Source organism: Limanda limanda, chromosome 11 (assembly GCF_963576545.1).
Source record: "Limanda limanda chromosome 11, fLimLim1.1, whole genome shotgun sequence".
NCBI classification, from domain to species: domain Eukaryota; kingdom Metazoa; phylum Chordata; class Actinopteri; order Pleuronectiformes; family Pleuronectidae; genus Limanda; species Limanda limanda.
The window spans coordinates 18785524-18812370 of record NC_083646.1 but is presented as its reverse complement, the minus strand read 5'-3'; the positions used below and the strand labels follow the sequence as shown (position 1 = coordinate 18812370).

Below are 26847 nucleotides of genomic sequence, written 5' to 3'. Positions count from 1 at the left end.
CAGTGTTTCCCCCAGGAAAGCTGCCTGCTGTGTGTGTGAGTGTCAGCGGCTGCAAGAGCATCCGAGTGTGAGCGACGTAGTTATGAGTGAGAATCTTGAAAACCCCTCCACGTAATTGAGACTTCTCTCAGAGAGATTATTTTCATCCCTGCGCATATCATCTCCTGAAGATGTAAACACCAAGGGCTGCTGTCGGATTGTTGGTGTTTGTGCTGACTGAGGGGGGAGACGGGATTTTGAGAAACACTCCAGCGTGTTGTGAGTGACAGGCTGACAACTAATACTCCAGCAATCTGATGAGAACAATCAGGTGGTGCTGAGAGAAGCACTCAATGATCCAGAAATTATTTTTACAGGTGTTATATACACTCTTTATAACGATAGATGTAATGATAGCACCCGAAACATTTCAAATGCTGTCTGCAGTAAAAGTTATCTATCCCACCTCCTCCTTGTTAACGGATGGGACTGAACTAGATTTTTCTACATCTTATGTAGTTCTTATCCCACTGATTGTTTAAGTGCTAGTTTTTCGGGTAAGTCTGCTTTTTATAATTTTGTAAAATGTTTGGTATAAAAACACATCATGATTGACAGCTGAGACTGACTGGCCATTGGTTGAGTGTTAGCATCAACTCTGCTGCTCCACACCACGATGGGTTCAGCCTGAACTAGAGAATAAAATGTTGTTCCTTTTGTCATGCAACACCGATGAGTCGCAGCCGCCGCTGCAGAGCTCTGGTCGCCTGTTTATTCAAAGCGTATTAATTTTGAACGTACCACTTGTACAAATGGCACCAAATCGGACACTGCTCTTCCCCGGGCCCTTAACGAAACACATGCCACGCGTGAAGCCGATAAGATGAACTGTTCCCGAGATATGCGTTCCATATACAGACAGACAGATTTCTGGAATTAGTCGATGTACAACAAAACAAAGTGAGGGGTTTGAATAATGTGTGACGCTACTGTAAATAAGCTAAGGTAAAATATATCCCGTAGGAGTAATTCATTTTAACACAACCTTTAAATCAATACCTATACATCTTAAATAAGTCGAAAATAAAACAAGATCACATGATTGACTTCTATGGTGGTAAGAGTTAAAGTATCAACACTGAGTGGAAGTGGAAAGGTCTGGGTGCCGTGGACCCTGATGGATAAAAGAAGTGATGAGATGATGACAGATGGTTTTGGCAGCTGCTGGTCACTTTTTAACAAAGCTTGCTATTTGTATTCTCCTGTGTTGCAGCTGTGAAGGACCCCACCCTGTACGTGTGTCCGATCTACAAGAAGCCAGTCAGAACTGACAGAAACTACATTGCAGCTGTGGATCTAAAGACTCCAGTCTCCCCTGACCACTGGGTCCTCCGGGGCGTGGCACTGCTCTGTGACATCAAATAAATACACTGACCCTCTAGTTCGCCATTATTTATTTTCTTATTTTGTTAAATCATGTTTAACCTGGTTTATAAAGTGACTGAATAACATGTTCCTCTGCAACAAATGTCAGTTAAGTTTAGTTCAAGTTTTTTGTATCAGCACCTTGTTTTTTTCAATAAAATGTCCCAACTCAAATGAGCAACTTCAAACACGTGTCAGTATCGTTTGTTTTGCTTGAGGTCAAAGACACAAACAGCTGGAGTGTGACAATTTAAAGTCTGTGGAGGGATGTTCCTATTTCTTTGTAGTTTGTAGTTATTTCAGTGCGAGAGCAGGACTTATTGATTTCATATTAAGATTTTGTAATGTTTTCACTCAAGAAAGTGAGTTGCTTGGACAGATTTCCTGCTTCAAGCTTTTCTCCTCATGCTGCTTCTGTTTGCATGAAATGTCTACGCTCAGATTTGAAAGAGTAACGTGAGCAATTGTCATTCCCCAAGTCTGAAGATGTCTACCACAGCATCCCAGTATATCTCCCTCTACTTGCGTCACCCATTCCAACAGCACATCCATGAATGGCTAGAATTGCTGTCACTCTCTATGTTACATGTACGTGTTCGCACCCTATTGGATAGTTAAGCCTAAAGTATGCATTCCTAAATCACATTGTGTCCTTACGTCTTGCCACTGTTGAAATACGCAAAAGAGTTAAAGTTGGTGAGAGTTGAAGATATAAAAGTCCCTGAGCATAGACACTACAATGTACTGTTGGTTAGGCCTTCATCTATAACCTGACCTTTGGTTCTGCAAAGAGAGAGAAGGGAGTATCTGTGGAACTAGGCCCCACTCTCTCAATGGTGTACGGATATAATGTGATATACATAATATATTGTGGCATATACAGTAATGTGTGAGGATGGTCAAAAATTCCTCAACAGTTACTTTAACTAGGTTCATTCACTCCACAGTTTGTTATTACACCGGCTTCCCGTCGGTTTGCTTGAATAAAAAACAGCGAGAGCTTCACGGAGCAGGAAACCAACAGTTTGTTGTTAATGTACCAACATTATGTTGCTAGCAACTAAGACAGCAAAACAGACCTGTTTCTTTTTCAACCTGCATTTTATAGGTACAGCAAAAGGAAACACAACAGGAGCGGGATCATTTCATTTGTCAATACTACAACATGGCCGTCTATTGTTTGGGGGACATTTGACAGACTAGTTGCAGATGTTTGAGCACAAGCAGCGTAAATCCAAGCACGAGAAAACTGATCATGAAAGAAATCCTGCTCTCAAACTGAAAGACCTCACACTTGAGAAGAAATAAATACTGAAACATAAAAAGTAAAAATTAAACTAGGAACCTTCCTTAAGCTGGTGTCTTTAATTTCAGTTTTGCAGTAGAGTTGTGATTTGTATAACCTTCATGATTTATTTTTAGATGAGGAAGATGACAGAAACAGGCCGTCTGGATCGCAGCCTCACACGTTTATTATTAACCCAACACGTGGGGACATTTCCATCATCCTCAATCAGTCCTGTCATGTTAATGTGGTGTGAAATGACAACACTCCATAGAGCTGAAATACATAGAAACTTTAATGAGGTTTTTACAAAAAACAAAAACAACGGCATCATCAAAACACCAAAACACTTTTTTTGTAATATTTCCTTTTCTTACAAAAAACCTCCGCTCACACACGTTAGAGTTACCCTGTGTACGGACCCAGCTCGGGTTAAACCAAATGAAAGACACTGAAATCTTCATCCATCTGTTACTGTGTCTTTACTCCAACCTGCATCTTAAACCCTCCGATCTGATCCACTCGTCTGAACAGCAACAAACTGCGGATGCTGTGTTTTCAGAAGCCGCTGATGATTCTGACCTCCGCCATTAAGACGTCTTCTATTTTCAGTTGCCCTACATGAATATCACAATATATTCATAGATCCTTTTTTTTCAGTGTGTTTTTATATGGTCCTTTACCACCTGTAAAATACATCCAAGACTTCGTGCTTCTGAAAAGGTTGATGGAGTTATGTACACACAGTGTTTCATTGATTGCTGTTGGTTTTTCTCTTGGACGACGGTGCACTTTTCCCTTCTATTGTTTCTCCTTTGCTGTGATTTTAGGATGAGATCTCTCATGTATCTCCTGGTAAAGTTTCGGTTACTTTGGGGGAACGCGGACGTCTTAGAGAGGCCTGAATGTGAACATTGTTGCCGTGCACTTTGTTTCCCTCTGTCAGAGTTTACATCATTATGTACCACGTCCTGTAAAATGACCAGAAGTTGGATTGTTTTTGATGCACCAGGCTGAAAAAAAAACCTTCAGACTCCCGACTGGTCTTTGTTTGGATCCACATTCAATTGACACAATACTTCCAGTGGGTTGATGCCGACCTGCTGCACGTGCTACACTTACAGTTACATAAGTGACAAATGTATACTACAGCTGTGCCATTGCTAACTCGTAAAACAACGTTTAAAATCTGTTTTTTTCCCTCCTTGTAGCATCCATCGGATTCCTCTGCACCTCACAAGTGTCGTTTCTGTCAAAGCAGCATCGAGAAGATCAAACCTGAACTCCTGTGCTCTGCGTCAGTGTAAAATCCACATATCCTTTAACCATCTCATGCCGTTACATTCCCCTGCGACAGTGAGCGGGTCATCTCTGTGTGCACGAAGTAGGTCTTGAGCTCCCCTTTGCCCTTGACGTTGATGATGCCTCTGCACGAGCACATGTAGCCGAGGGTCAGGAGGATTCGACTCGTCTCTTCAGTAACCTGCAGGGAGAAGCAGACGGGTTATGTCCATTTCGCTTATTTTACACGACTGGATTAACTTGACCTGCGGGCGAAAACACTCAGTGCTCCACAGCAACACATTTCCACGAGCTGAGGAAAAATCTGTCGAGCATTAGCCAAGTAACTTGTACTGTTGGCATGATGCTTCCTCAGCACCAGCCTCTGTGTTGTATTTTATCACACACAATCTGGATTTTTAACCAGGTTGCAACCTGCAATCACATGTACTGAACCTGTATTTTTTAAATCTTATCATGAAGAGATAAAGAGCAGATAAATACAAAACGCCACAATAAAATGTCCTGTGGGTTCTACAGTAAAGGATTGTGGGTAAAATGACTAATTTCTCATTGTTGCCTCTGTTTATCTGGGAACATCAACCTTGGAGTGTGTGTGCGACAGCTTTACAGTGCTGTTGCACCACTCAGCAGATGTCTCTGTCAAATGTGTGCAGGCAGTCAAGTGTAATACAACGTTCCACGGCCTGAATGACAGGCAGGTGAAAACACGTTCTTATCAGCAGTTTGTCAATCGAAGACGCCACATGACGCCGAGTTGGTTTGAATGTCCTTACCGCCGTTAACAGCGTGAAAAGAAGAAGTGTTTTATCGTTTGAACATCTGTGCCGATATTTTATTAAATGTCTACATTTGAAAAATGGAGCCGTTGTGCTGCTTTGGCAGAAACACATTTAACACAGTGTGATGTTCGGGCATCAAACTGGTTCCTTGTTCACAGAGAAGTGTCGTGGCTTGAGGGATCCTACATTTGTTGACACATTTCATGAACTGAACCTAAAATGAAAATGTTTATAATTTTACAGGACACAGAGCTTTGGTTTGTTTCACCTTATTTTCCTGCTTTGAGGCACCTGCTGTAAAATATTCCTGAAAACAGCTGGAAACTGTAATTTTCAGCAAATGTTGCTCCGACAGTCATTTTGAGAACAAGTTTCACCTGAGGTTTGTTTAACCCTCTGTGAGCGTGTGAGGATTTACAGCAGCTGGATTTTATTAATATTAAAGTACTAGACACACACATACACACCCAGTGCAACAGAGGAAGAAGACATCAGGCTCTGGCTACACTGAGCTGTACCTGTAAAGTGGGATCATGGGATACGGTGGTAATTACCTGTATTTTCCCCAGCACCCCCGTGCTGTCCATTCTGCTTGCTACATTCACTGTGTTCCCCCAAATATCATACTGAGGCTTCTGGGCTCCAATGACTCCAGCGATCACCGGGCCGTGGTTAATTCCTGAGAAATACACAAAACAATCAGCTTCCTGTGTGTCTGCGTGTGGCAAATTAGACACGAAACTGATAATAACCTGATAGACAATAGTAAACATAATCAATAATCACATGAAGACATGTGGAGTATCCAACCTCAGTCACATTGTAAAATTCCTTTAGAGTTTTCACAGCATTTTGTGACATAGACGTTACAAACCACTTGACACCACAAACCCTGGGTTCCTGAGACATAATGTTGAGATGAGTCTTAATCACAATCTGCTCTGTAACATTTAAACAGGGATATGATGGAATATTATATTTCATTACATTACATTACATGTCATTTAGCTGACGCTTTTTGTCCAAAGCGACTTACATTTTTAGTACACTCAACATTTTATGAGGGGCCATTGAGGGGTTCAGTATCTTGCCAAGGACACTTAGGCATGCAGATGGGGAAGAGTGGGAATTGAACTTAATTGAATTTAATATTAGCAACTCATGCAAACATGATCTAAATAATGAATAAGGTCAATAGTGAGAAAATAAGTGGCCATTTAAATGTGTCCTTTCATTGCCTTGTTGACAAACTGTCAGAGCGGAAATGGCACCGACAAGCAACAAGACGTCCAATGGTTAGGTTTCAAGCTTCAATTCAATTGAACGGCTAACGCTAAACGTTAAAAAGTAACAATGGGTCTTAAACCTTTCACGTTATGTCCAACTTCAGCTCTGATGCTATTCAACAACAACATGGGCAGGATGAGCTGGAGATGGCGGTCACATAAAAGCCTCTGAGACACAAAGGATCAGTCTTTGTGGGCCAGGTAGATCATGTCCTTCCAGCCCCTGAGACACTGACTCAGTTACTACACTTTGTCAACCTTGATTTTATGTGTAAAGTAATTTTACTTTACTATTATTTTTACATACTTAGGATTTATGAACCGTGACCTTGCAACTGCACACACACAAACATTTTTAAATGACAGATCATAATAAAATTGGTGATTCTGTTTCCATTTCTGATGTCATATGTGAACATTGCTGTTGGAGGAATCAAATCCATTTTTGATATATCTGTTTAATTATTGAGTGCAGCTCCAAAAGGCCTTCGGCCAGGGACTCGCTGCTTTCAGAGCAAACAAAGCTTTTCACAAGATTTCATCAGAAGATGAGATGAAGTGGAGGCTAAATGCGGCTGAACTTTATTCCCCTACACGTTCAGGAGACCGGAACTCCTCACAGCACTGAGATGACACCAGGCCTTTTCACTCAGGCTTCTGAGTCAATTTGAAGCAATCTGGAAATTGCAGCCTGTATAAGTGCACAGGCAACACACACACACACGCACACACGCACACAGTCACTGGTTTTGTCCTGTCCCAGTAGGTGGGGACTTGTATTCCTCTGTTAGGTCCGTCTGGAATCAGCGGGGATGTATCTCCACACACACGCTCACTGCTGAGTTAATGGACCGTCCCTCTCTGTGACCCCTGCAGACAGGTTTGACGGTAACTACTCTTGTTGCACACATGGAGCTGGGAGCTGTTCTCCACTTCACCTCTGCCTCCACGCTTCAGTCAGTCCCTTTCTCTGCTGTTATGTTGCCATGACTATACCTACAGCTGACATTTTATGAGAGTTTTATTTTCCTATTATCTAGACACCTCTCCGTGTCTGTCGAGATAAGGAAATAACTCCCACAACATATTGCTGTTCTATTAAAAGAAAAAGAAAATGATTGTATGCATACAAAGACCACACTTACTATAATCTAGATTGACTCTATACAGTGAACTCTGTGCTATTAAGTCAGACTTAGGCTGCGTGATTTTCAACAGAACAATATCATGATCCCTTGCTGCAGCTCTGACATTTCATCATATTTATCTGCTGCATTTTGATGTCTGACAGAAGAGAAAAACAGTCCATCATCACTTTGTGATCAATTACATTGATAAACCTACAGGTTAAACTAGAAATACCCTCAGTACAGCACAAAACTCCACCAAGGACCAACTCCCACCTTTTAAAATCACATTTAAATGAACTAAATCCGGATTTTTATTGGATCTGCACTACATTTCACACATTAATAAATCATTCCCCTAAATATGTCAGATTTTTCTATTATCAAGGTTCTTGAATTATTCTCTGAGAAATCAAACAAAATTTTGGAAAACACGATATCACACTTATCTAATGTATCCCTGACCCATACAGCATTCGTCCACTATTTTTCATGATAATCAAGGGAGTGTGTGGATGACTGTGAATTCATAGTGCGGTTACTTTCAGAAAGTAAAATGAAGATTTGACAGAATGAGGTGAATCCTGGGGGTAAAACGTTAGGTTGTCACATCCCTTCTAACGTTTCATATAAAACTCACCAACTCTGAGTCTGAAGTCGTTGAAGGAGTGTCTGTTGATCACGTCCAGTTTCCCCACCAACGCAAACGCAAACTCCAGCATGGTCCCAATGTGCATGTACTGCCTGTCGTGCTCCTATGAGAGACACATTCATTTCTAATACACGTTTTCATTTGTCGCAGTGAAACAAGAAATGAGAACTGAACAATAAGAGCTGATGTGTATACACAAACGTGTGTGTGTGTGTGTGAGTGTACCTGTGACGTGTACTCAGGCCCAGGTGATGCATTGAGGCCAGTAGCAGCCATGTAAGTGCTGCCGATGGTCTTGATCTTTTCCACACCGCTGAATTTAGGTTTGGACAGCAGCTACACACACAAACACACACACACACAATACACAAAACAGCTAAAACAAATGAGAGCATTTATGGCTGAAATGAAAACTCATGCTGTCGTTTTCAAAAGCTACAGGAACATCTGTAAGAACAAATGTATGAATTTGTCTCAAAATATTCGGATACTTTTAAAATATATATCTTCCACATGACATGTACAATACACGTTATACAAGCATTGAATCCCACTGGAGTAGACATCCAGTGGTAATTGTAGATATTTACCTCGTCAAAATCAGCAATGATTTCATTGAGGAGCCGGAGGCACTCTAATCCTTCTTTGTTGGCGTCAGACTCTGTGTAGAACTCTTTAAAGTCTGGGATGGAGGCGAACATGACACACACCAGGTCGTAGGACTGGTGGTACAGATCCTGTGGGACAGAACGCATGAGGGTAAATACAGAGTTGGGACTTGACAGTGGCCAAACAAGAAATGTAATAAAAGGTCATTAAATGTTATTAAACTGAAACCGATAAAGCCTCGTGTTTCAACACGGATGAAATACAGACGGCACGATTCTGACGTTAGATTTGGATTGTTTGAGTTTTCTTTGTATTTAGGTTTCAATACAGAAAACACACAAGCGATAAACCAGATCCTGTTCAAGCAACGGGATAGAGTCCTTTCCTGAAATGCGGCAGCAGAAGCTTTTTAAACCAACTTGACCTCTAGGCCTTTTAAACTGAGAAGTGAAACTTTACTTTTCGCAGTTCACACTGAGAGAAACACTCAGGGTATGTAACAAGACTCAGAATGATGAATGAGACGGTCTCACAGCCGAGCCAGCAAATTCGCCCACACTGTCTCCCTATGCTTCGTCAAGATTATAGGGAATTAATCACACTGATACTACATCACATGACATTGCGCCATTATAAAGAGACTGAAATTTTAACCCTGAAATTAATACATGTGGTTCAGCAATACATGCTCTCAAATAGCCATTGAATTAATTTACAGTACTTCTAAATCAGCAGAAACAACTTTGTGCATTTCAACTCATGTTTTATTCTTACTTTGGATTCTTAACGCTTACATTATTTATAACCTCCACCAAGGAGGTTATGTTTTCATCTGTTTTTGCAAAAATACAATTAAACTTAGCAGAAGCATGTGGTATGGGTCAGTAAAGAAAAATAAACATTTTGATGCACAATCAGGGGCAGTTCCAGAACGTGTTTTTGGACATTTCACTGATTTCTCTGGAATAATTCATGGACCTTGATTAGAAAAAACAATCTGTGGTGGTGGTATGCACTCTGAGTGATATTCTAGTTAAAATGTTTGACCTACACACACACACACACTGCATGTATTGACTATACCTGATGTAGTGCATTAAAAATCAACATGATCTGCAGCACAGACATAAATTATGTACAAACACTGTTCCGGATCTATTGTATTGACTCGGAATATAGATTATGTTTGAGATAAGCTGCTTTGCAGAGCCTCGTCAAAGCTAATGGATCTTGGCATATTGCCACTGGTACCAAGAGACCTCTGTAAATTCACAATACATATACCGAAAATTAAATACATAACTACCTCATTCTTCCAGTTGCGTGCCAGGAAGTGCTCGGCCACGTGTGCCGGCAGCACGTTTTCCAGCAAAACCCGGTTGAGGTTCTCCATGGTTTCAATCTCCTCGCACTCTTTCTTGAACTTGTTCTTCCACAGAAAGTCTAACCTACAGTAATATTCATTCTGTTACAAGAGGACACAGAGGTGAAGAGACTGAAGGCACAGCTGTACAGCTTGCTTCAAGCAAGTCACAGAGAAAAATAGAAAACAGCCACAAGTATAGAAACGTAAAGACAGAGAGAGGAAAGAAAATGAAGCATTGACAGGGATGGGCAGCATTCATTCTTTATGGGGGGAAGTGTTGTAAGCGTTAAATCACATATAATAAAGCTATTAAACAATGATCCCCTTTACTCTACACAGTAAAAAGAAAAAAATGATTGCAGGAGAGTTGAGACTCCATGTCTTGAAATTATTATGGGTTTGATGAGCAATGTGACATTTCATTTTCTTCGATTTTGTGTGAAGCTGTCACGCTACTCTAAGATAAATACAATTTAAGCTTGTTCCTGAGCTGCACATGGACTGATTTGAAAATGAAGATGCATGTTTACAAGATCCTCTGAGTTAAGGGATCAGAGAAGGGGATAGGATTTGATATTAGAAATATAATGACTTCTTACATAGTGGGACAGAGACAAAGTGTGTAAACACATCAGAGCAGCATGTGAGACTAAACAGAAATTGAAAAATGGCATTGAATTATTTTCACGGCACAGACAGTTGCACCTAGTATCTTTTCATTGAGTCGGGCATGTCAGTAATTTGTCTCCGGCAAATACGTTTAGGAGTCCTTCAAGCTCAATCTGTTTATTATTCCTGTCCAGATTTGAGGCTCTTTAATCAACATCCAGCAGCATTTGTTGCAGGAAGCTTGTAATCACATTTTCCTGGTTTTGTGAGGCAGCAGGTTGCAAGCATTCACAGAAACAGAAGCTCCCGAAGGGAATTTATAGCAAGTAAACAGCAGTGGGAAAGAACCCTTTTTATATCACACTAAATAATGCATAGAGTGCATATGCTCTGTCTCCCTGTGATGTCACCACATGCAAAATTTACAGCTATGATTATTTATCTGCAGCTAACACCTGTTTGTCCGCTCATACTTTTTGTGGAAGCGGTTCAGTCCTCGCAGTGAGAAAGAGAAACATGACACTGTCGGGGTTTGATGCAGAACACAGCAAAGTCCAGGGGTTCAACTGCAGCCCATTTAATGATGAGCTGTGATATAAAACAGTTATGTGACTCTGCACAAAGTGCTGTGTCACCATCCTGTGTTCAGGTCTAATGTAAATCACACAAATGAAATCATACACTGCCTGTATGGCATGGCCTACATCTGCATTATTGACTATATGTTATCATTCAATATATACAGTATATGGACAAAAGTATTGGGACACACGATCATTGAATTCAGGTGTTTGATTCAGTCCCATTGCCATTGGTTGGACTAGGCCCCTTAGTTCCAGTGAAGGGAAATCTTAATGCTTCAGCTTACCAAGATATTTCGGACAATTCTATGCATCCAACTTCATGGGAACAGTTTGGTTGAGACCCTTTTCTGTTCCAGCATGACTCTGATCCAGTGCACAAAGTGGGGTCCATAAAGGCCTGGTTGGCTGAGACTGGTGTGGAAGAACTTGACTGGCCCACACAGAGCCCCGACCTCAACCCCATCAAGCACCTTTGAGATGAACTAGAACGGATATTGCGAGCCACGCCCCTCTCATCCAGCATCAGTGTCTGACCTCACAAATGCTCTTCTGGATGAATGGGCAAAAATTCCCCCACACACACATCTTGTAGAAAGCCTTCCCAGAAGAGTATAAGCTGTTATACCATATCAATGCCTATGGATTTAGAATGAGATTCCATAAGAGCTCCTGTAGGTGTAATGTGTAGTTGTCCCAATACCTTTGTCCATATAATGTAACTATGTAGTCAATTTTTAAAACCCCCTGCATGGGGTTGATTATTTTCATCTTTAAATACATGCAGTTGCTGGCCAAGGCCGTACTCTAGCCCCCCCCCCCCCCCCCCCCCCCCCCGGAGCACAAGTACAGTGAGTACCCTGCAGAGAGGCATAATCTGAAAATAGCAAGACTAAAGAAAACACAGCTCTCCAGAATGACCAGTCTCTGGTCCCTGCATCTCTTGGCTAGTAAATATCAGCGTCCTCCTGAGTAGCAGTGGCCTTGCTGTTGTAAATCTGGCCCTGAGAGGCTGTAGAGAGAGCCAAACAAACTGGTCTCATGATGAGTCTCTTCCAGTGCGACACACTAGCCAAAAAAATGTACTGACTTATCAGCTGTGCAAAGGTGTAATTCATCTACGAAATAAATGAGAGCTTCTATTTTTCACCAAATATGCAATTAAATGCAACCTGGAACCTGACCCAGGTGTAATCCACAGTTGATTTGCTTCTGCTGTGGAAAACACTACATTAAACTCAAATGTTTCATGCATGGGTTGAATATAGCTGCTTTCAGACACGCACTGTACTCCAGTCATTCTCCTGAAATTATCCGGAGATGCTGTATGTGGGAATGCACATTTCAGTCAGTGGTGTCAGAGTTTTTCAATTTAGGCCTCAGATTGAAATCTCCTGGTGAGCCACAGCAAAGAATACAAAGATATAACACAGGCCATAGCACAGGGAAAATAGCCATTGCAAACTGAGAGGTAATCATGAAAAAAGATGAATCAAGATGAAAGTACAGAGTGTAATAAAACTGAATGTGTTCAATGAAACCAGCCTGAAAGAAACCAGACTACAAAGGTGATGTTGGAACTAAGAGCAAAGCTGAGCTGTGACGTGAGAATGTGCAGCAGAAGACAAGACGATAAGGTCATTCAAACTATTATAGTGTGGACTTACCTGTCTGGCAAGTACGAGCAGAGTGATGAAGAAGATAAAGAGGGAGATAGAGCCCATCTTCTTCAGGTCTTTGAGAACGCCTGGTCTTGAAGGGCAGAAAAAAAAGGAAGTAATGCGGTTTGTGAGCGGAAAAAGAGAGAGAAGACAGTGAAACGTGACAAAAGGAAAAAAAGGATAAAAGGGGGTGAAAAATTAAGAGATGTGATCATTTAATTAAAAATCCAGATTGCAATCAATAGTCTGTGTTGTGTCACATGATTGGTCAGCAGACCATTCGATTCCAGGCTGTCACTTGTTTGGCTGTCGCTTCTGCTTTGCTGTGACAAGAGCTTGTGGACGTGCTACACGCCAGCGGCTGAGAATCCCTGCTTCAGCTCCACCACAAAAATGTCTTCATGATGTGTAAAGATCCAGCTCCTTAAATTCGCTTAACTCTCATCAATCCAACATCATTTCAGTATCCGGGGCAGAGTTATAGCCGAGCAAGTTACTGCTGTTGTGTGTTTATATTGAACATGCACGGAAGAGACCATTAAAAGCTTCATATTATATTCAAATACTGATTAGGATACCGCACATGCTGCACAAACTCAAAGCCCAACCCTAATGTATTATTAAAACGTTTTTTAAATGCACAGATTGTGTCGTTTAAATTTACAAGGAAAAGTTTTTTTATTTAAAAGCAGGGGAATCTGATCATCTATACTTCAGGTTGTGAATATGTGATGAGACTCTTTTCTGCGAGCACATTTTACATATTAATGGACTTTCACTCTTATCTGGGGCAGAGCCGAGCGGACCAGAGAGAAAACAGCCTGCAAGTTCAACCCTTTCCCTGGTCAATCGTCAAATCAATTCTCGTCCCACAACGAATGGCTGAATGACTGAAGACAGACACAAGGTTCTGGGGGGGAGGATTGGAGACAATGAGAGATGGGAACAAGCAGACAGACAGGAAGCGCAATCTGTTTTTATCTCTAGTGAAAACTCTTTATACTGACAGCTCTAATATATTAAAAAAAATGTAAATACTGAAATGACCAAAGCCTTTTAATTTTCCAATTTTTGGGTTTATATTAAATAAATTCAGCTGCTTTGAACACGAAACTTGATCAATAGAGAGACAGAAAACTTTGATCCTCTGCTGGAAACCACACAGTTTAGCCCTGAACCGATGCCTGATGATGGGCATTGTCTACTGATGCTGAGGACACTGAGGACACTGATGCTGAATTTTTATTTTCAGATGTTTAATCCGAAAAACCTTTTATTTCCAAGAGCAGCTTCCAGCGACTGTATGAATCAGAAAACGTCCTTGTTTTCTCCGTAAAACCACAAGTGCTGTCATAATGTCCAAGGACTAAAAATGGCCTCTTCAGGTCTCTTTTTGAAGACAGCTGATCTGTTGTTCTGGGCCTATCAGTGAGTTCAGTCATATACAGACAAGTCTCAGTGCATTTCATAATTTAGGAGGATAGGAGCATATATATTAGTTGATGCTAAAATGAATTGAAGTGGACACTATCTAATGTAAACTAACTTTGTATCTGAATCAGAACAGGCACTTTCCAAGTGTGTGCACACGTACAATGCTGCTGCACACAATCAAAGCCCAACCCTAATGTATTATTGAAAAGTTTTTTAAATGCACAGATTGTATCGTTTAAATTTACAAGGAAAAGTTTTTTTATTTAAAAGCAGTGAAGTCCGATCATCTATACTTCAGGTTGTGAATATGTGATGAGACTCTTTTCTGCGAGCACATTTTACATATTAATGGACTTTCACTCTTATCTGGGGCAGAGCCGAGCAGACCAGAGAGAAAACAGCCTGCACGTTCAACCCTTTCGCTGGTCAATCGTCAAATCAATTCTCGTCACCCAACGAATGGCTGTATGACTGAAGACAGACAGAAGGTTCGGGGGGGAGGATGGAGACAATGAGAGATAGGAACAAGCAGACAGACAGGAAGCGCAATCTGTTTTTTTTTTATCTCAAGTGAAAACTCTTTAAACTGACAGCTCTAAAATATATATACATTTTATTAAAATACTGAAATAACCAAAGCTTGTTAATTTTTCCAATTTTTTAGTTTATATTGAATAATTTCAGCTGCTTTGAACATAAACTTGATCAATAGAGAGACAGGAAACTGTGATCCTCTTCTGGAAACCACACAGGTTAGCCTTGAACCATTTCTGATGATGGGCATTGTCACCTGATGCTGACGACACTGATGCTGAATTTTTTTTTTCAGATGTTTAATCCGAAAGACCTTTTATTTCCAAGAGCCGCTTGCAGCGACTGTATGAATCAGAAAATGTCCTTGTTTTCCCAGTAAAACTGTCATAAGTGCTGTCATAATGTCCAAGGACTTGTTTCATTATTTGCTGCTGTGGCGCCGCTCCGGGATTTGTCTGTAGATGATGTCATCACTCATCTCTCCTGGCTGCTCAGATTGAAAAATGAGAAGGTTAAGTCTACTTTATTCTTTTACTGTATAATAACGCTCACTTTTAAAATGGCCTCTTCAGGTCTCTTTTTGAAGACAGCTGATCTGTTTTACTGATCCTATCAGTGAGTTCAGTCATACACAGACACGTCTCAGTGCATTTCATAATTTAGGAGGCTAGGAGCATATATATTAGTTGATGCTAAGATGAATTGAAGTGGACACTATCTAATGTAAACCAACTTTGTATCTGAATCAGAACAGACACTTTCCAAGTGTGTGCACACGTCCAAGCAAGTTTATCTATTCATTGAGTTTTGCTGTCAAATCAGCTGACGGAATAAAAAAACCACACTGGCCACAAAGACCCATTTCAACTACAGCTCTGCTCACTATATGGCCTCGCTCGTCTCCACGTGGTGTTTGTGGCACATCCATGGTTCAGGAAATCTCCATTAAAATGCCTCAAAGAAAATGGGTTTAATTACTTCATTATGCAGTTCATCCTTATTAAGCAGCTAATTCCCTGAGCTGATGGCAACACAGACTGCTCCAGGAATCAAGTGTGGAATATAAAATGAAGTGGATGCTCTCCAGAGGGGAAACGACTGGGGCATGTGAGGAGTGTTATTATATTGTGATAACTAAAACTCAGTTGTTGAATATACTCTGTTAAAATCACAAAAAACGTATCTGTTTAGATCCTAAGTCTACGAAACATGACATGTTAACCATTCTCACTAATCCAAATAGATGTTCACCTGTGGATTTCTTTTCGTCGCTTTAGTTTTCACTTATGATGAATTGTTGTATTTGTCTCCTAACTTGATTTTAGCCTTGGTTTGACATTTTAATATATCTTGAGTGACAAATGTATTGATAAGTGTCTGTGTCTACTAATCTGATTTAACGAATTTTAATTTAAGTTTCTATTCATCATATATTGTATCATATCTTTAGATGTCTATAAAGGTGAAATTAAATATATTTAATCCACTCAGACAAGGCTCGTTCAAATGTTTATTGCAACAGTAGAACAGGTTAGTGTTTGGCGTCTAGACTCCAACTTAATCTCCAACTGATGCTGCAGATTGTTTGCTATTCTCACTTTATTGGTTTATTTCCTACAGTTTGAACAAGATGTTGAATTCACACACTTGGTTTAATACATTTGCCATATAACTGAAAAATGTTCTTAGAATATGAATGTTCCTCACTTTACTTTTGTATTGATTTTCAATAATATGACCCCCCCGCCACACACACACACACACACATTCTAAATGACAACACAGAGACATTTCTACAAACAGCCAGAATGTTACATTGTTACATGTCACACACTTGAGACTGAAGGTGTAGAGAACCTTGAGACCGTGCACCTGACAGACTGCAACTTACTCACATTTGACTCAATATTCTCCGCCACACTAACCTCATCATCACTCAGTACAGACTCCGACGTGACATTTACATTTTCACTGACCTTACATAAAACAAACGCTCGCCACTTTTCCACAAAACCTGCAGGGAACCCATCCGAGTTAATGTGATGTGATCAGACCTCACTGCCGAGAGGAGGTCAGACCAGTTGTGTTGCTCCGATCATGAATGGTTTGCTTCTTTGGTTTAGTCAGTGTAATCAGGTGTTACTAAATGTTGTCACAATTTATTGTCATTGCAACAAATTGTATGTGTTGGTGAAATTGAGCGGACAGGGAAAGTATGTGAGGAGCAAACAACAGTGAGGAGATGAGACAAGATCATTTAGTTCTGTGAAGTTTTGCTCTGAGAGTATTTTAATGATTATTAATCAACTGTTAACTTTTAAGTTTATTTAGGTGTTATTCTGTTACTTGTCTTTTTTTCCTCGGATGGTAAGAAAGAATCAACAGTGATTTAATGAGTTGGCAATACTTCTATTAAGCAATACTTTTTCTGATATACTAAATGGGTGTAGCTATGTTTAGGGATAGGTTGAAATAATGCAGGCTACATGAACTCTCTGTGGACTACACCAAAACTGACTTAATGATTCACATGTAAACTGTTTATATTTTCTATTTGCAAGATGCTGCTATATGCAGGTGTGAAGGAAAATCATGTTCAAGTCTTTTTTGGCCTCCGTCGGAATACCAAGTCTGATCTGATACTGTTCTGGACACGGCTCTTTGATAATGAGTTTAGTGAATTTTCTTCTTTTCTATTCTGGGCTTTAGAGCCACTACAAAAAAGTGCATATATTATTTTGCACACAGTTTTCCTTTACATCGTTTCACAGGTTTCTCTTATTCGGACGCTTGAGTACTCCTGCAGTGGCCGAAGGTTTGTATCCCACCCAGCCCTTTGCTGCATGTCTTCCTACATTTTCTGTCCTCATTTCGCAATCACTGTCCTATTAATAAAGACGAAACATTCCCTCACACATGCCTTTAAATGCTAGTACTATATAGTTGCTTTGTTATCCTTGCAGAAAACACAGTTAAATAAAGAATAGCAAAGACAGGATCAGATTTAGGTTTTGACCCGAAAAAACCTTGTTCTTTTTCAGATCTTTTTTGTTGCATTTCAAAGAATAGATGAATGATGAATGAGAGAAACATGGAACACAACTCTTTGACTTGAAATTGATCACTTAAGTCAAATTACATCCCACAGGATCAACAACAACTAAGCAACAACACGACTGCACTTCCTTTTCTTTTCTCATGCCACATCATCACTCTTCACCCATGTCGACTCCTCATGCCTCTCTCACACACCGCTGAACCACATCTGTGAGTCACTGTGCACTTACCTGTCCAGACTCTCAGTCCTGTACAGGAATCTGCTATACTCATCCAGCAGGGACGCGTGTGTTTGCAGAATGATGATGTTGTAAACAACCACAGCCGTCAGCATAATTATCATCTTCAGCTCATAGTTTATCCTCAGGAATACTGAGCAGGAGATGAGGCCCAGGATGCAGCTGTAAATTAAATACTACACAAGCGAAAGAGAAACCAATTTTGATTAGTTCAAGCTTTATAGAAGACAAATTGATTTATATTGAATTGTTGTCGTGATAACATTTACTTTCACTTACAGGAAGGTAGAAATTGTTTTTGTCGGCCAATTGTCCGTTAGGGTAAAACAGCGTTTCATTGGATGAATTGTAAACAGGAACTTGAGCCAACACACTGTCTTCCAAAAAGAACTAGAAGAAAAAAAACACAAAAACACAAAGTTAGGGTTTGTCTTATTTTTGGGTCAGTGATCAAAATTCATTTTCAAAATGTTCTTTTAAAATCCACCACAGGAAAAAAGATCAAACCATTGAAATGCAAATGCAATTCACATGCAATTCCTCTGTCTGCTTGCCTTGCACATCAGCATGTGAAAAGACAAACTGGTCTACACTTTACTTGCAGGAGAAAGATAGAATCTTGTTAGCTAAGAGGCCAGTAAGTGACAACCATTCAATGATGTCCTTTAAAGTGAACCTGCAGGATAAGATGAGGATTGGCTGCAGCGCTGAGCAATGCCAAGTTAATTCCGTCCATCCGCCCGGAGCGTCTGACCCACGTCAGGTGAAAAAACACGATTTTAATCTCTGGAATCGATTCGTGTGAAGGTCTTAACCGGGGTCCTGACACCGTGCAATGTCCCCACAAGCCTGAAGCTACTATCCCATCCTTATTCAAGCCTTTTTATTTCTGCCTCTCTTTAGAAAAAAAACTCTATCCCCAACAGCGTCCAGCTTCCTGTTATCATCACAGGGAAATTTGGCACAGTTATGCCAGAAAACAATTTTCATTTTAGATTCTTTGAAAAACAAATAGCTTAACAAAACAGAACATTGAGAGGGAAAACATTTTCTGTAGTTCATTGTGTGGTTAGAAATCCAGGGTGTTTGAAGAAGGAATGCAAAGTATAATATCATTTAAATACCTAATTAATCCACAGCCCTTGACGGTGAGCAAGATATATTTACTACTGTGGCACTACATCCTATTATATATCCAAGACATACAGATATTTTTATATTAATGCAAATCTTTGAATAATACAACATTGAAAAGAAATCTATGTAAAATCTGTTTTTTTGACTGGCCATCTACAGCAACATGTTGTTTTCAACTACCTTTTGATTACACTGAAGTAACAAACAATGGAGTGTTTTGTGAAAGGTTGTGATACTTCATTTCTAGTGAATGCCTAATTGGTGTTATCGCTCCCTGACAGCAGCATCTACACATAAAGGCTTACCATGTTGAAGACTGCCATTATGAGTATTAGAGTCGTGGTTGTCATGGTGAGAGTGATGCGGGGCCATGGCTTGTTGGCAATAATGACTGACGATCGCAGCAGCCACGTCCAAGAAGTAGAGGCACTTTTACTGCAGTGCTGCAGGGACACATACACACAACAACACAACAATACAAGAACGTATGAGTCCAGGTACACAAGAGGATGCTGAGATTCTGAAGGCTGTAAACATGATTTTACACAAAGAGAAGAAGCAGAGAGGCACAAAAGCTAATTTGGACTCATCAGAATAAATTATATATAAATATAGTTGTGTTTGTGTGCGTGGGTGTGTGTGTGTGTGTATGAACAGACATGTACACGACAACAAATTCATTATTTGTGCTCAGAAAGGCCAATTGAAATAAATAGCAAATGCATTAGGTTAAGTAAGTACATTGCATCACAAGTGCTCACCGACGGGTTCAAGAGGACTACAATTACGGTGAGAGGGTTCGAGCAACTTGACGGTGCACACTACAATCTATTTGAAACTACATGCAATGAAAGCAATGTCAAATGACAAGTACAAGTGTGTCCATCATGTACATAATGATCAGTGCAATCAGTACATACAGACGACAAATAACCCTTTCTGTAACAATAACTTAATCATAGCAGCGAAGACCAGAAATAACCCCACTGCGGTTGTATGCCTCCGCCAACCAGTTAAGTTTTTTCCCCCCAGATTCATATAAGGTCACTGTGACCTGTGACAACTGAAGCAAACTCTATTTATCTTTGTGTACAAGTGACAACTGATCGAAAGTTGACGTTATTCCCTCAAGCACTCAGATATCACACTCAAGAGGCTAAAAACAGTTTTTTAAGGCCACTGTGACTTTTACCACTGAAAGTTAATTAGTGAGTCAAAGTGAATTTTGCCAGATGTGGTCAGTCCTAATATGTTACATTCACCTCCAGGCACCAAAGTCTAATCAGTTCATATTTGAGTCAATGTGAAGGTTTGATATAAATTACAACAAGATCTTTAACATGTTTTGTGATGCCACTGGACCTTGGCCTTTGACCTTTGACCATCAAAAGAAACTAAGTTCAAGTAAATGTTTATACCAAATCGAGGCGTTCTAGAGATATCACAAGGCAACAAATGTGCTTTGTGTGGTCACAGTGACCTTTGACCACGAAATCCTATTCAGGTCATCCTTGAGTCTAAGTGTATGCTAGTGACAAATGTAAAATAGTGGGACGCAATGTTGTTGTGAAAAAAAGGTATTTGCAAATGTTTTTCACCTCTCCACCTGTTCTTTGAATAATAGAAGGTATGAATAAAAACAAAAAAGATGAAAAAACAAAGCAAGAATCTGACAGGGTTGATCTAAGACGTCAAGATTCATTCACAGAATCAACAAAATATTCAAGTCAGTGAATCAAAAAAATCTTGTTTCAGCTTTCTCCAACCCTCCCTCCAATAAGGTGAATAGGTTTCTGCATGAAATGCTCAGTAGCTCAATACCTATAGGTTGACCAACAATGGAAAAACTATGTACATGTATAGGACACGCCTTCTGGTTTTCTTCAGCTGATAAAGATTAACTTACTGAGTTACATAATATATATATATGATTTTAAATATGAATCTCTTTAGCCTTTAATGTTCAAATCCGCCATGGACCCTATTATTGATTTTCAAGTTATGTAGTCCTCATCTAATTTTTGTTATGGAAACATATTCAGATACACAGTGAATATTTCACATGCTGAATAAAACAGCCATAGAAATGTTACAAAGATGATCTTAAAATAAAAAAATGCATCTTTATCATAAAGTAAGGTCTAAGGACTCCATGTTGACTCAAGGAACCACATAAACTAGATACATGACTCAAATCTACGGAGCCCCTTTGGTGACATTCAGGAAAAAAAAGTTTAATTTGACAAACAGTCACACTGTGGTCCAAATGTTTGTTATCAATAATCAATTAAAACACCAGGGGCACTATCCTCGTGGGCCACGGCACACTCTGCAAAGCGTGGTTAAATATCCAGTGCACATGGAGCCTAACCGGGCGCAATTGTGTCTTAAATAAATCAATCTCAACTGCTTTGCATCACAAAGCAGTTGAATACATAGGCTGTCAAAGAGGGTTGGGAGGAATGGTGTGGTGACTGATTTTTAATGCACAAGGTCAAGATTCGTTTTTACCACAGGACCACACAAGGCACTTGTGTTAGAGTAAGAGGGACTTAATGGGCCTTTAAGATGACCAAAGGGGCACTTGGACCACTCATGTGATCAATCACGTTTTAACAGAGAGGGGCACGAGTTAAAACAGTGATGTAGCAAATGGATTTACTCACCATAAAGTGCCCGATGAAACAAATGAAGATGATTAAGGAAAGGATAAGAAAAGCCATTCCAAAGGATATTCCCAAGACAGGTGTTCTAAAAAAAAAGTTGACAAACTTCAGTTGACTCAAACATTTATATTCTCAAAAATTTAAATGTTATCAACAGAAATTAAAACATCATGTTAACAACAATGTTTTGCCTTCAATAGTTTGAAATAAAGCACACGTACTTTGGAAGGACGAGAATCTGCACAATGAAAATGCAGAAAAAGATCAAACAGGCGCAGGTGACGTAGTATTTAAAGGCAGGCAAGGTTGTTGCTCTGTACTGAAAGATTCAAAAGAAGGTTCAAGGTACAACAAGTGTGGGAAAAAGAACAAACATTAATAGCATGTTCTGTAATTCACAAGAATTATAATCATGTAGTTCAACTGCCTCTTACCTCCTTCTCCAAGGATTTGTTGTGAAAGAATAATGATATTCTTTGGATGTCCTCAGACTTTAGCCACTGTCTGGAGACATATAGACCGTATAAATTAAAACTTTATAATGAAAAAGTACAGTTTTATGTAACATTACTATATTAATATTAAATATTGTGCAGATTTGTTTTAATTGAATAATTTATTACAACCCCAAGAGAGAACAGACCTAAGAAAAATTTAAATTAAAACCATAATAGTAGCTCGGACAAAGGTTACATGTTCTACTTGTAATTCACTCAGATCTGCATTAACCTTATAAGCTTTAAATCTATGGGTCATTTTAAAGGCCTAAGGAAAACAAATGAAACTGATTTTTATCTATGTTGCTTTCATGTATGCAAATGTACACATTTGTTGTGTTGTAATTATAAAACACATCAAATTATGTTAAGCCATTCTTTTAATAACCAATATTGTATGTTCAGTGTAACATGCCATAACATAATATGAAGCTTCATCATAATTGTTTACAAGGAGGTGAGAGGGAGTTTTTTATTTGTTTAAGTGGAAGAAAGCCCATCAATAGAATCCTATCAAACTGGAGCTTTGGGCATGTGAGCAAACTAATGTAAAAGATATAAACTCTGTTTTAAGAGATGGAGACAACAAATCAACACTGCGATCGTCGTAGGTGAATTCACAAAAGGTCTCACCCATAACATTTATGGTCGCAGCATCAGTAAATTCTTCCTGATCTTAAGAGCTTTGACAGTTAGAGTGCACAATCTTTCAGTATATAAATTCTGGATCTGAAGATTTAAAGATGACTGTAAAAACATGTGCGGTGATAGATTGTTAGACCACAAGTTGTATTATGACAAAAAGAAATAGTTGCAACAGGACAATGATCCAAAGCAGACTTATAAATCCACCATGAACAGGTTTAAGATTCAGGCTGAAGCTTTTGGAATATAGCTCTAGGCCAGGATTCTGCAACCCACGGCTCTGGAGCAGCATGAAGCTCTTCAGCCTCTCTGCAGTGGCTCCCTGTACAGTCTGGTGCATGAAAACGTTTGATAACGATGAAGTGAAGGAATCAGTTTTCATATGATGAACGTAGCTCACGTTCAACAGTGGAAACAGTGAAATACAGAGTTTCTCTGGTTACAGCCCTATGTGGTTGACTTTTTATGGCTTGTGTGCTCAAACCTCCCGGCTGTCGGGATACAAACAGCCAAAGCAAAGTTTATCCACCAGATAGAGACAAAGGGAGAGTGGGATTACTCCTCCTGGAGCTGAAGAGCACGTGAAGTGACGTTATGTTATTAACATTCATTTACTTACAGTATATACTTGAAACATACATATATTTGTATCTGCAAGTTTATATAAAACAGTTTCAGAAACATCTTGCAGTGGAGAAACATCCACTGCTAAGTGGGCCACAACTACAGCTAATTGGGATTCAATCATGGCTAACAGGCCTTCATTTAACTGGGCAACAACCACACCTAGCAGGGTTACAATTACAGCTAGCCAGTCTTCATTCTCAGTTAACTGGGCTACAAGCACTACCAGCCAGGCTACAACCACAGCTAGCCAGGCTACATCCTCAGCTAGCCGGGCTACATCCTCAGCTAGCTGGGCTACATCCACTGCCAGCCAGGCTACAATCACAGCTAACCAGGCTACATCCTCACCTAACTGGGCTACATCAAAAGCCAGCCGGGCTTCAACCACAGCCAACCGGGCTTCAACCACGGCCGGCCGGGCTTCAACCACAGCCAGCCGGGCTTCAACCACAGCCAGCCGGGCTTCAACCACAGCCAGCCGGGCTACAACCACAGCCAGCCGGGCTTCAACCACAGCCAGCCGGGCTTCAACCACAGCCAGCCGGGCTTCAACCACAGCCAGCCGGGCTTCAACCACAGCCAGCCGGGCTTCAACCACAGCCAGCCGGGCTTCAACCACAGCCAGCCGGGCTTCAACCACAGCCAGCCGGGCTTCAACCACAGCCAGCCGGGCTTCAACCACAGCCAGCCGGGCTACAACCACAGCCAGCCGGGCTTCAACCACAGCCAGCCGGGCTTCAACCACAGCCAGCCGGGCTTCAACCACAGCCAGCCGGGCTTCAACCACAGCCAGCCGGGCTACAACCACAGCCAGCCGGGCTACAACCCCGGCAAACCGGGCTTCAACCACAGCCAGCCGGGCTACAACCACAGCCAGCCGGGCTACAACCACAGCCAGCCGGGCTTCAACCACAGCCAGCCGGGCTTCAACCACAGCCAGCCGGGCTACAACCACAGCCAACCGGGCTACAACCCCGGCTAACCGGGCTTCAACCACAGCCAGCCAGGCTACAACCACAGCCAGCCGGGCTACAACCTCAGCTAGCTGGGCTACATCCACTGCCAGCCAGGCTACAATCACAGCTAACCAGGCTACATCCTCACCTAACTGGGCTACATCAAAAGCCAGCCGGGCTTCAACCACAGCCAACCGGGCTTCAACCACGGCCGGCCGGGCTTCAACCACGGCCAGCCGGGCTTCAACCACGGCCAGCCGGGCTTCAACCACGGCCAGCCGGGCTTCAACCACGGCCAACCGGACTTCAACCACAGCCAGCCGGGCTACAACCACGGCCAGCCGGGAAACAACCACAGCAAAAGGTCTACACAGTGGTGACTCAGTCTGCCGTGCAGTCTGATACGCATGTTGACCGACAGCTTCCTGGTATCGAAGGTAACAATCCAATAGCAAAGTGTAACATTAACTCAAATAAAAAGCTACGTGTGGCCAGAGGGCTAAGGGATGTAAATGGGAAACAAATCATTAATCAGGCAATCACAAAACACAGGAAGTGGAAAGTCTTTCAAACTGTCAACCACTCCAGAATAATATGGGATCCCAAAGTTAAACCTAAGGGTTTATTTGGTGGTCATCTTAACATAAGAAGTATTGTATCGAAAAGTGACCAAATCCAGCATCTACTAATGGAATCAAATTTAGATTTCCTCTGTCTATCTGAAACCTGGCTACATGAAAACTCACCAACTGCAGCACTAAACATACCAGGCTATCAAATGTATAGACGAGATAGGGTGAAATCAAAGGGAGGCGGGGTTATGGTCTATCTGAAGGATTGTATCCAATGTAATGAATTACTGCTGTCAAACTGTGATTTGGAATGTATTTGCTTGAATATCACTCTATCACCACAAATGTCTTTTATTCTTATTGTAATGTATCGCCCACCCTCCTCAAATAATGATTTTTATGAAAAATTCCAAAACATGCTCAAGGAATGTCATTTTAAGAAAGAGGTGATAATAATGGGAGATTTTAATGTAAATTGGGAAGATAGATCAATTAGAAAGAACCTCAAACAAATAACCGATGGGCTAGATCTCTCACAGCTGATTAAAGGTCCAACAAGAATAACCCAATCCACCAGAACTCAGATTGATTTAGTGTTCAGTAACAGACCGGAGAGAACCTAAAAAACGTACAACATGATAACTGGGCTATCTGACCACAATCTAACTCTTGTGGTCAGAAAGTTAACAAAAAAGAGATTTAGCTCCTCTACTAAGGAACATGAAAGCATTAGAATCCCCAAGAACATGCAAGAGTCTTTTAAAAACACTATTCATAGTTTTAACTGGAATGATCTGTTATTTGGAAAAAACCTGAGTGAGGGCAGTCAAATATTCTCAAGTAAAATTCAGAGTATAATTGCAGAATTTTCCCGTAGCATTAGGAGTAGGAATAAAAAGAACAGTCTTCCCTGGATAAATGCAGACATTTTGAAACTAATGAAAGAACGTGATCTTGCATTAAAAAAGGCCATTAGAACAAAATTTTATCATGACAAATATCACTTTGCCATATTAAGAAATAAAGTGATAACAGGTCTGAGGAAAGCTAGGGCTGATTTCTTTATTGCTATAATTAGTGAGGCACGGGGTAATCCGAAAGTAATATGGACTCAGTTAAAAAAACTCATGGGACAACATCATAGCGCAGGAAGGTCAATTGAACTTGACTTGAATGGAAAGCTGACCAAGGACCCATCTGAAGTAGCAGTAGCTCTTAATCAATACTTTGTTGATTCTGTAGCAACTATTGCAAAGGGCTTCTCGACTGATCATGTTAATGTGTCTTCAGTAAACACAATGGAGCCAGCCTTCAGTATAAACACTGTCTCAGAAATAAAAATCACAGGTATTATTAAATCTCTCAAACCCTCAAAAGCTAAAGATTAATTTGGTATGGACTCAACGATGCTTAAAGATATCGGTTCATCATTAGCCAATCCCATCACTAAAATTGTTAATCTTTCAATATCCCAAGGGCAGTTTCCAAGTATTTGGAAATCTGCAATTGTCACGCCAATTTTCAAATCTGGTGATCATCATTCCGCCTGTAACTATAGGCCGATCAGCATCCTCCCTATAATGTCTAAAGTAGCAGAAAAGTGTGTAGCTGAGCAAATCATACACCACCTGAACAACAGCTCATTCCCCCTTCATCCAATGCAATTTGGCTTCAGATATAACCACTCAACCGAGACGGCTAATTGTTTTTTCATTGAGAAAATTAAATCACTGTTGGATAAGCGTGGCGTTGTCGGTGCTGTCTTTCTTGATCTCCGCAAAGCATTTGACACTGTGAATCACAAGGTTCTATTATCCAA

The 26847-nt window shown here is 40.6% G+C and overlaps 2 protein-coding genes across 3 annotated transcripts in view; one reads left to right on the top strand and one right to left on the bottom strand.

Annotated features, from left to right (window-relative positions):
- Positions 1 to 1404, top strand: part of dnah5 (dynein, axonemal, heavy chain 5) — an 82669-nt gene extending 81265 nt beyond the window's left edge. For both annotated transcript variants that reach the window (XM_061081387.1, XM_061081386.1), the window contains exon 88: positions 1253 to 1404. In XM_061081387.1, coding sequence (XP_060937370.1) covers positions 1253 to 1404 — 152 coding nt within the window. The remainder of the gene's footprint in view (positions 1 to 1252) is intronic.
- Positions 1405 to 4019: 2615 nt separating this feature from the next.
- Positions 4020 to 26847, bottom strand: part of adcy2a (adenylate cyclase 2a) — a 65348-nt gene continuing 42520 nt past the window's right edge. The window contains exons 13-25 of the mRNA XM_061081344.1: positions 22166 to 22235; positions 21953 to 22050; positions 21732 to 21816; positions 19371 to 19508; positions 18208 to 18318; positions 17920 to 18104; positions 12671 to 12755; positions 9754 to 9912; positions 8429 to 8575; positions 8064 to 8174; positions 7827 to 7941; positions 5328 to 5452; positions 4020 to 4172 (exon numbers count right to left, since the gene is read on the bottom strand). Coding sequence (XP_060937327.1) covers positions 4020 to 4172; positions 5328 to 5452; positions 7827 to 7941; positions 8064 to 8174; positions 8429 to 8575; positions 9754 to 9912; positions 12671 to 12755; positions 17920 to 18104; positions 18208 to 18318; positions 19371 to 19508; positions 21732 to 21816; positions 21953 to 22050; positions 22166 to 22235 — 1582 coding nt within the window. The remainder of the gene's footprint in view (positions 4173 to 5327; positions 5453 to 7826; positions 7942 to 8063; positions 8175 to 8428; positions 8576 to 9753; positions 9913 to 12670; positions 12756 to 17919; positions 18105 to 18207; positions 18319 to 19370; positions 19509 to 21731; positions 21817 to 21952; positions 22051 to 22165; positions 22236 to 26847) is intronic.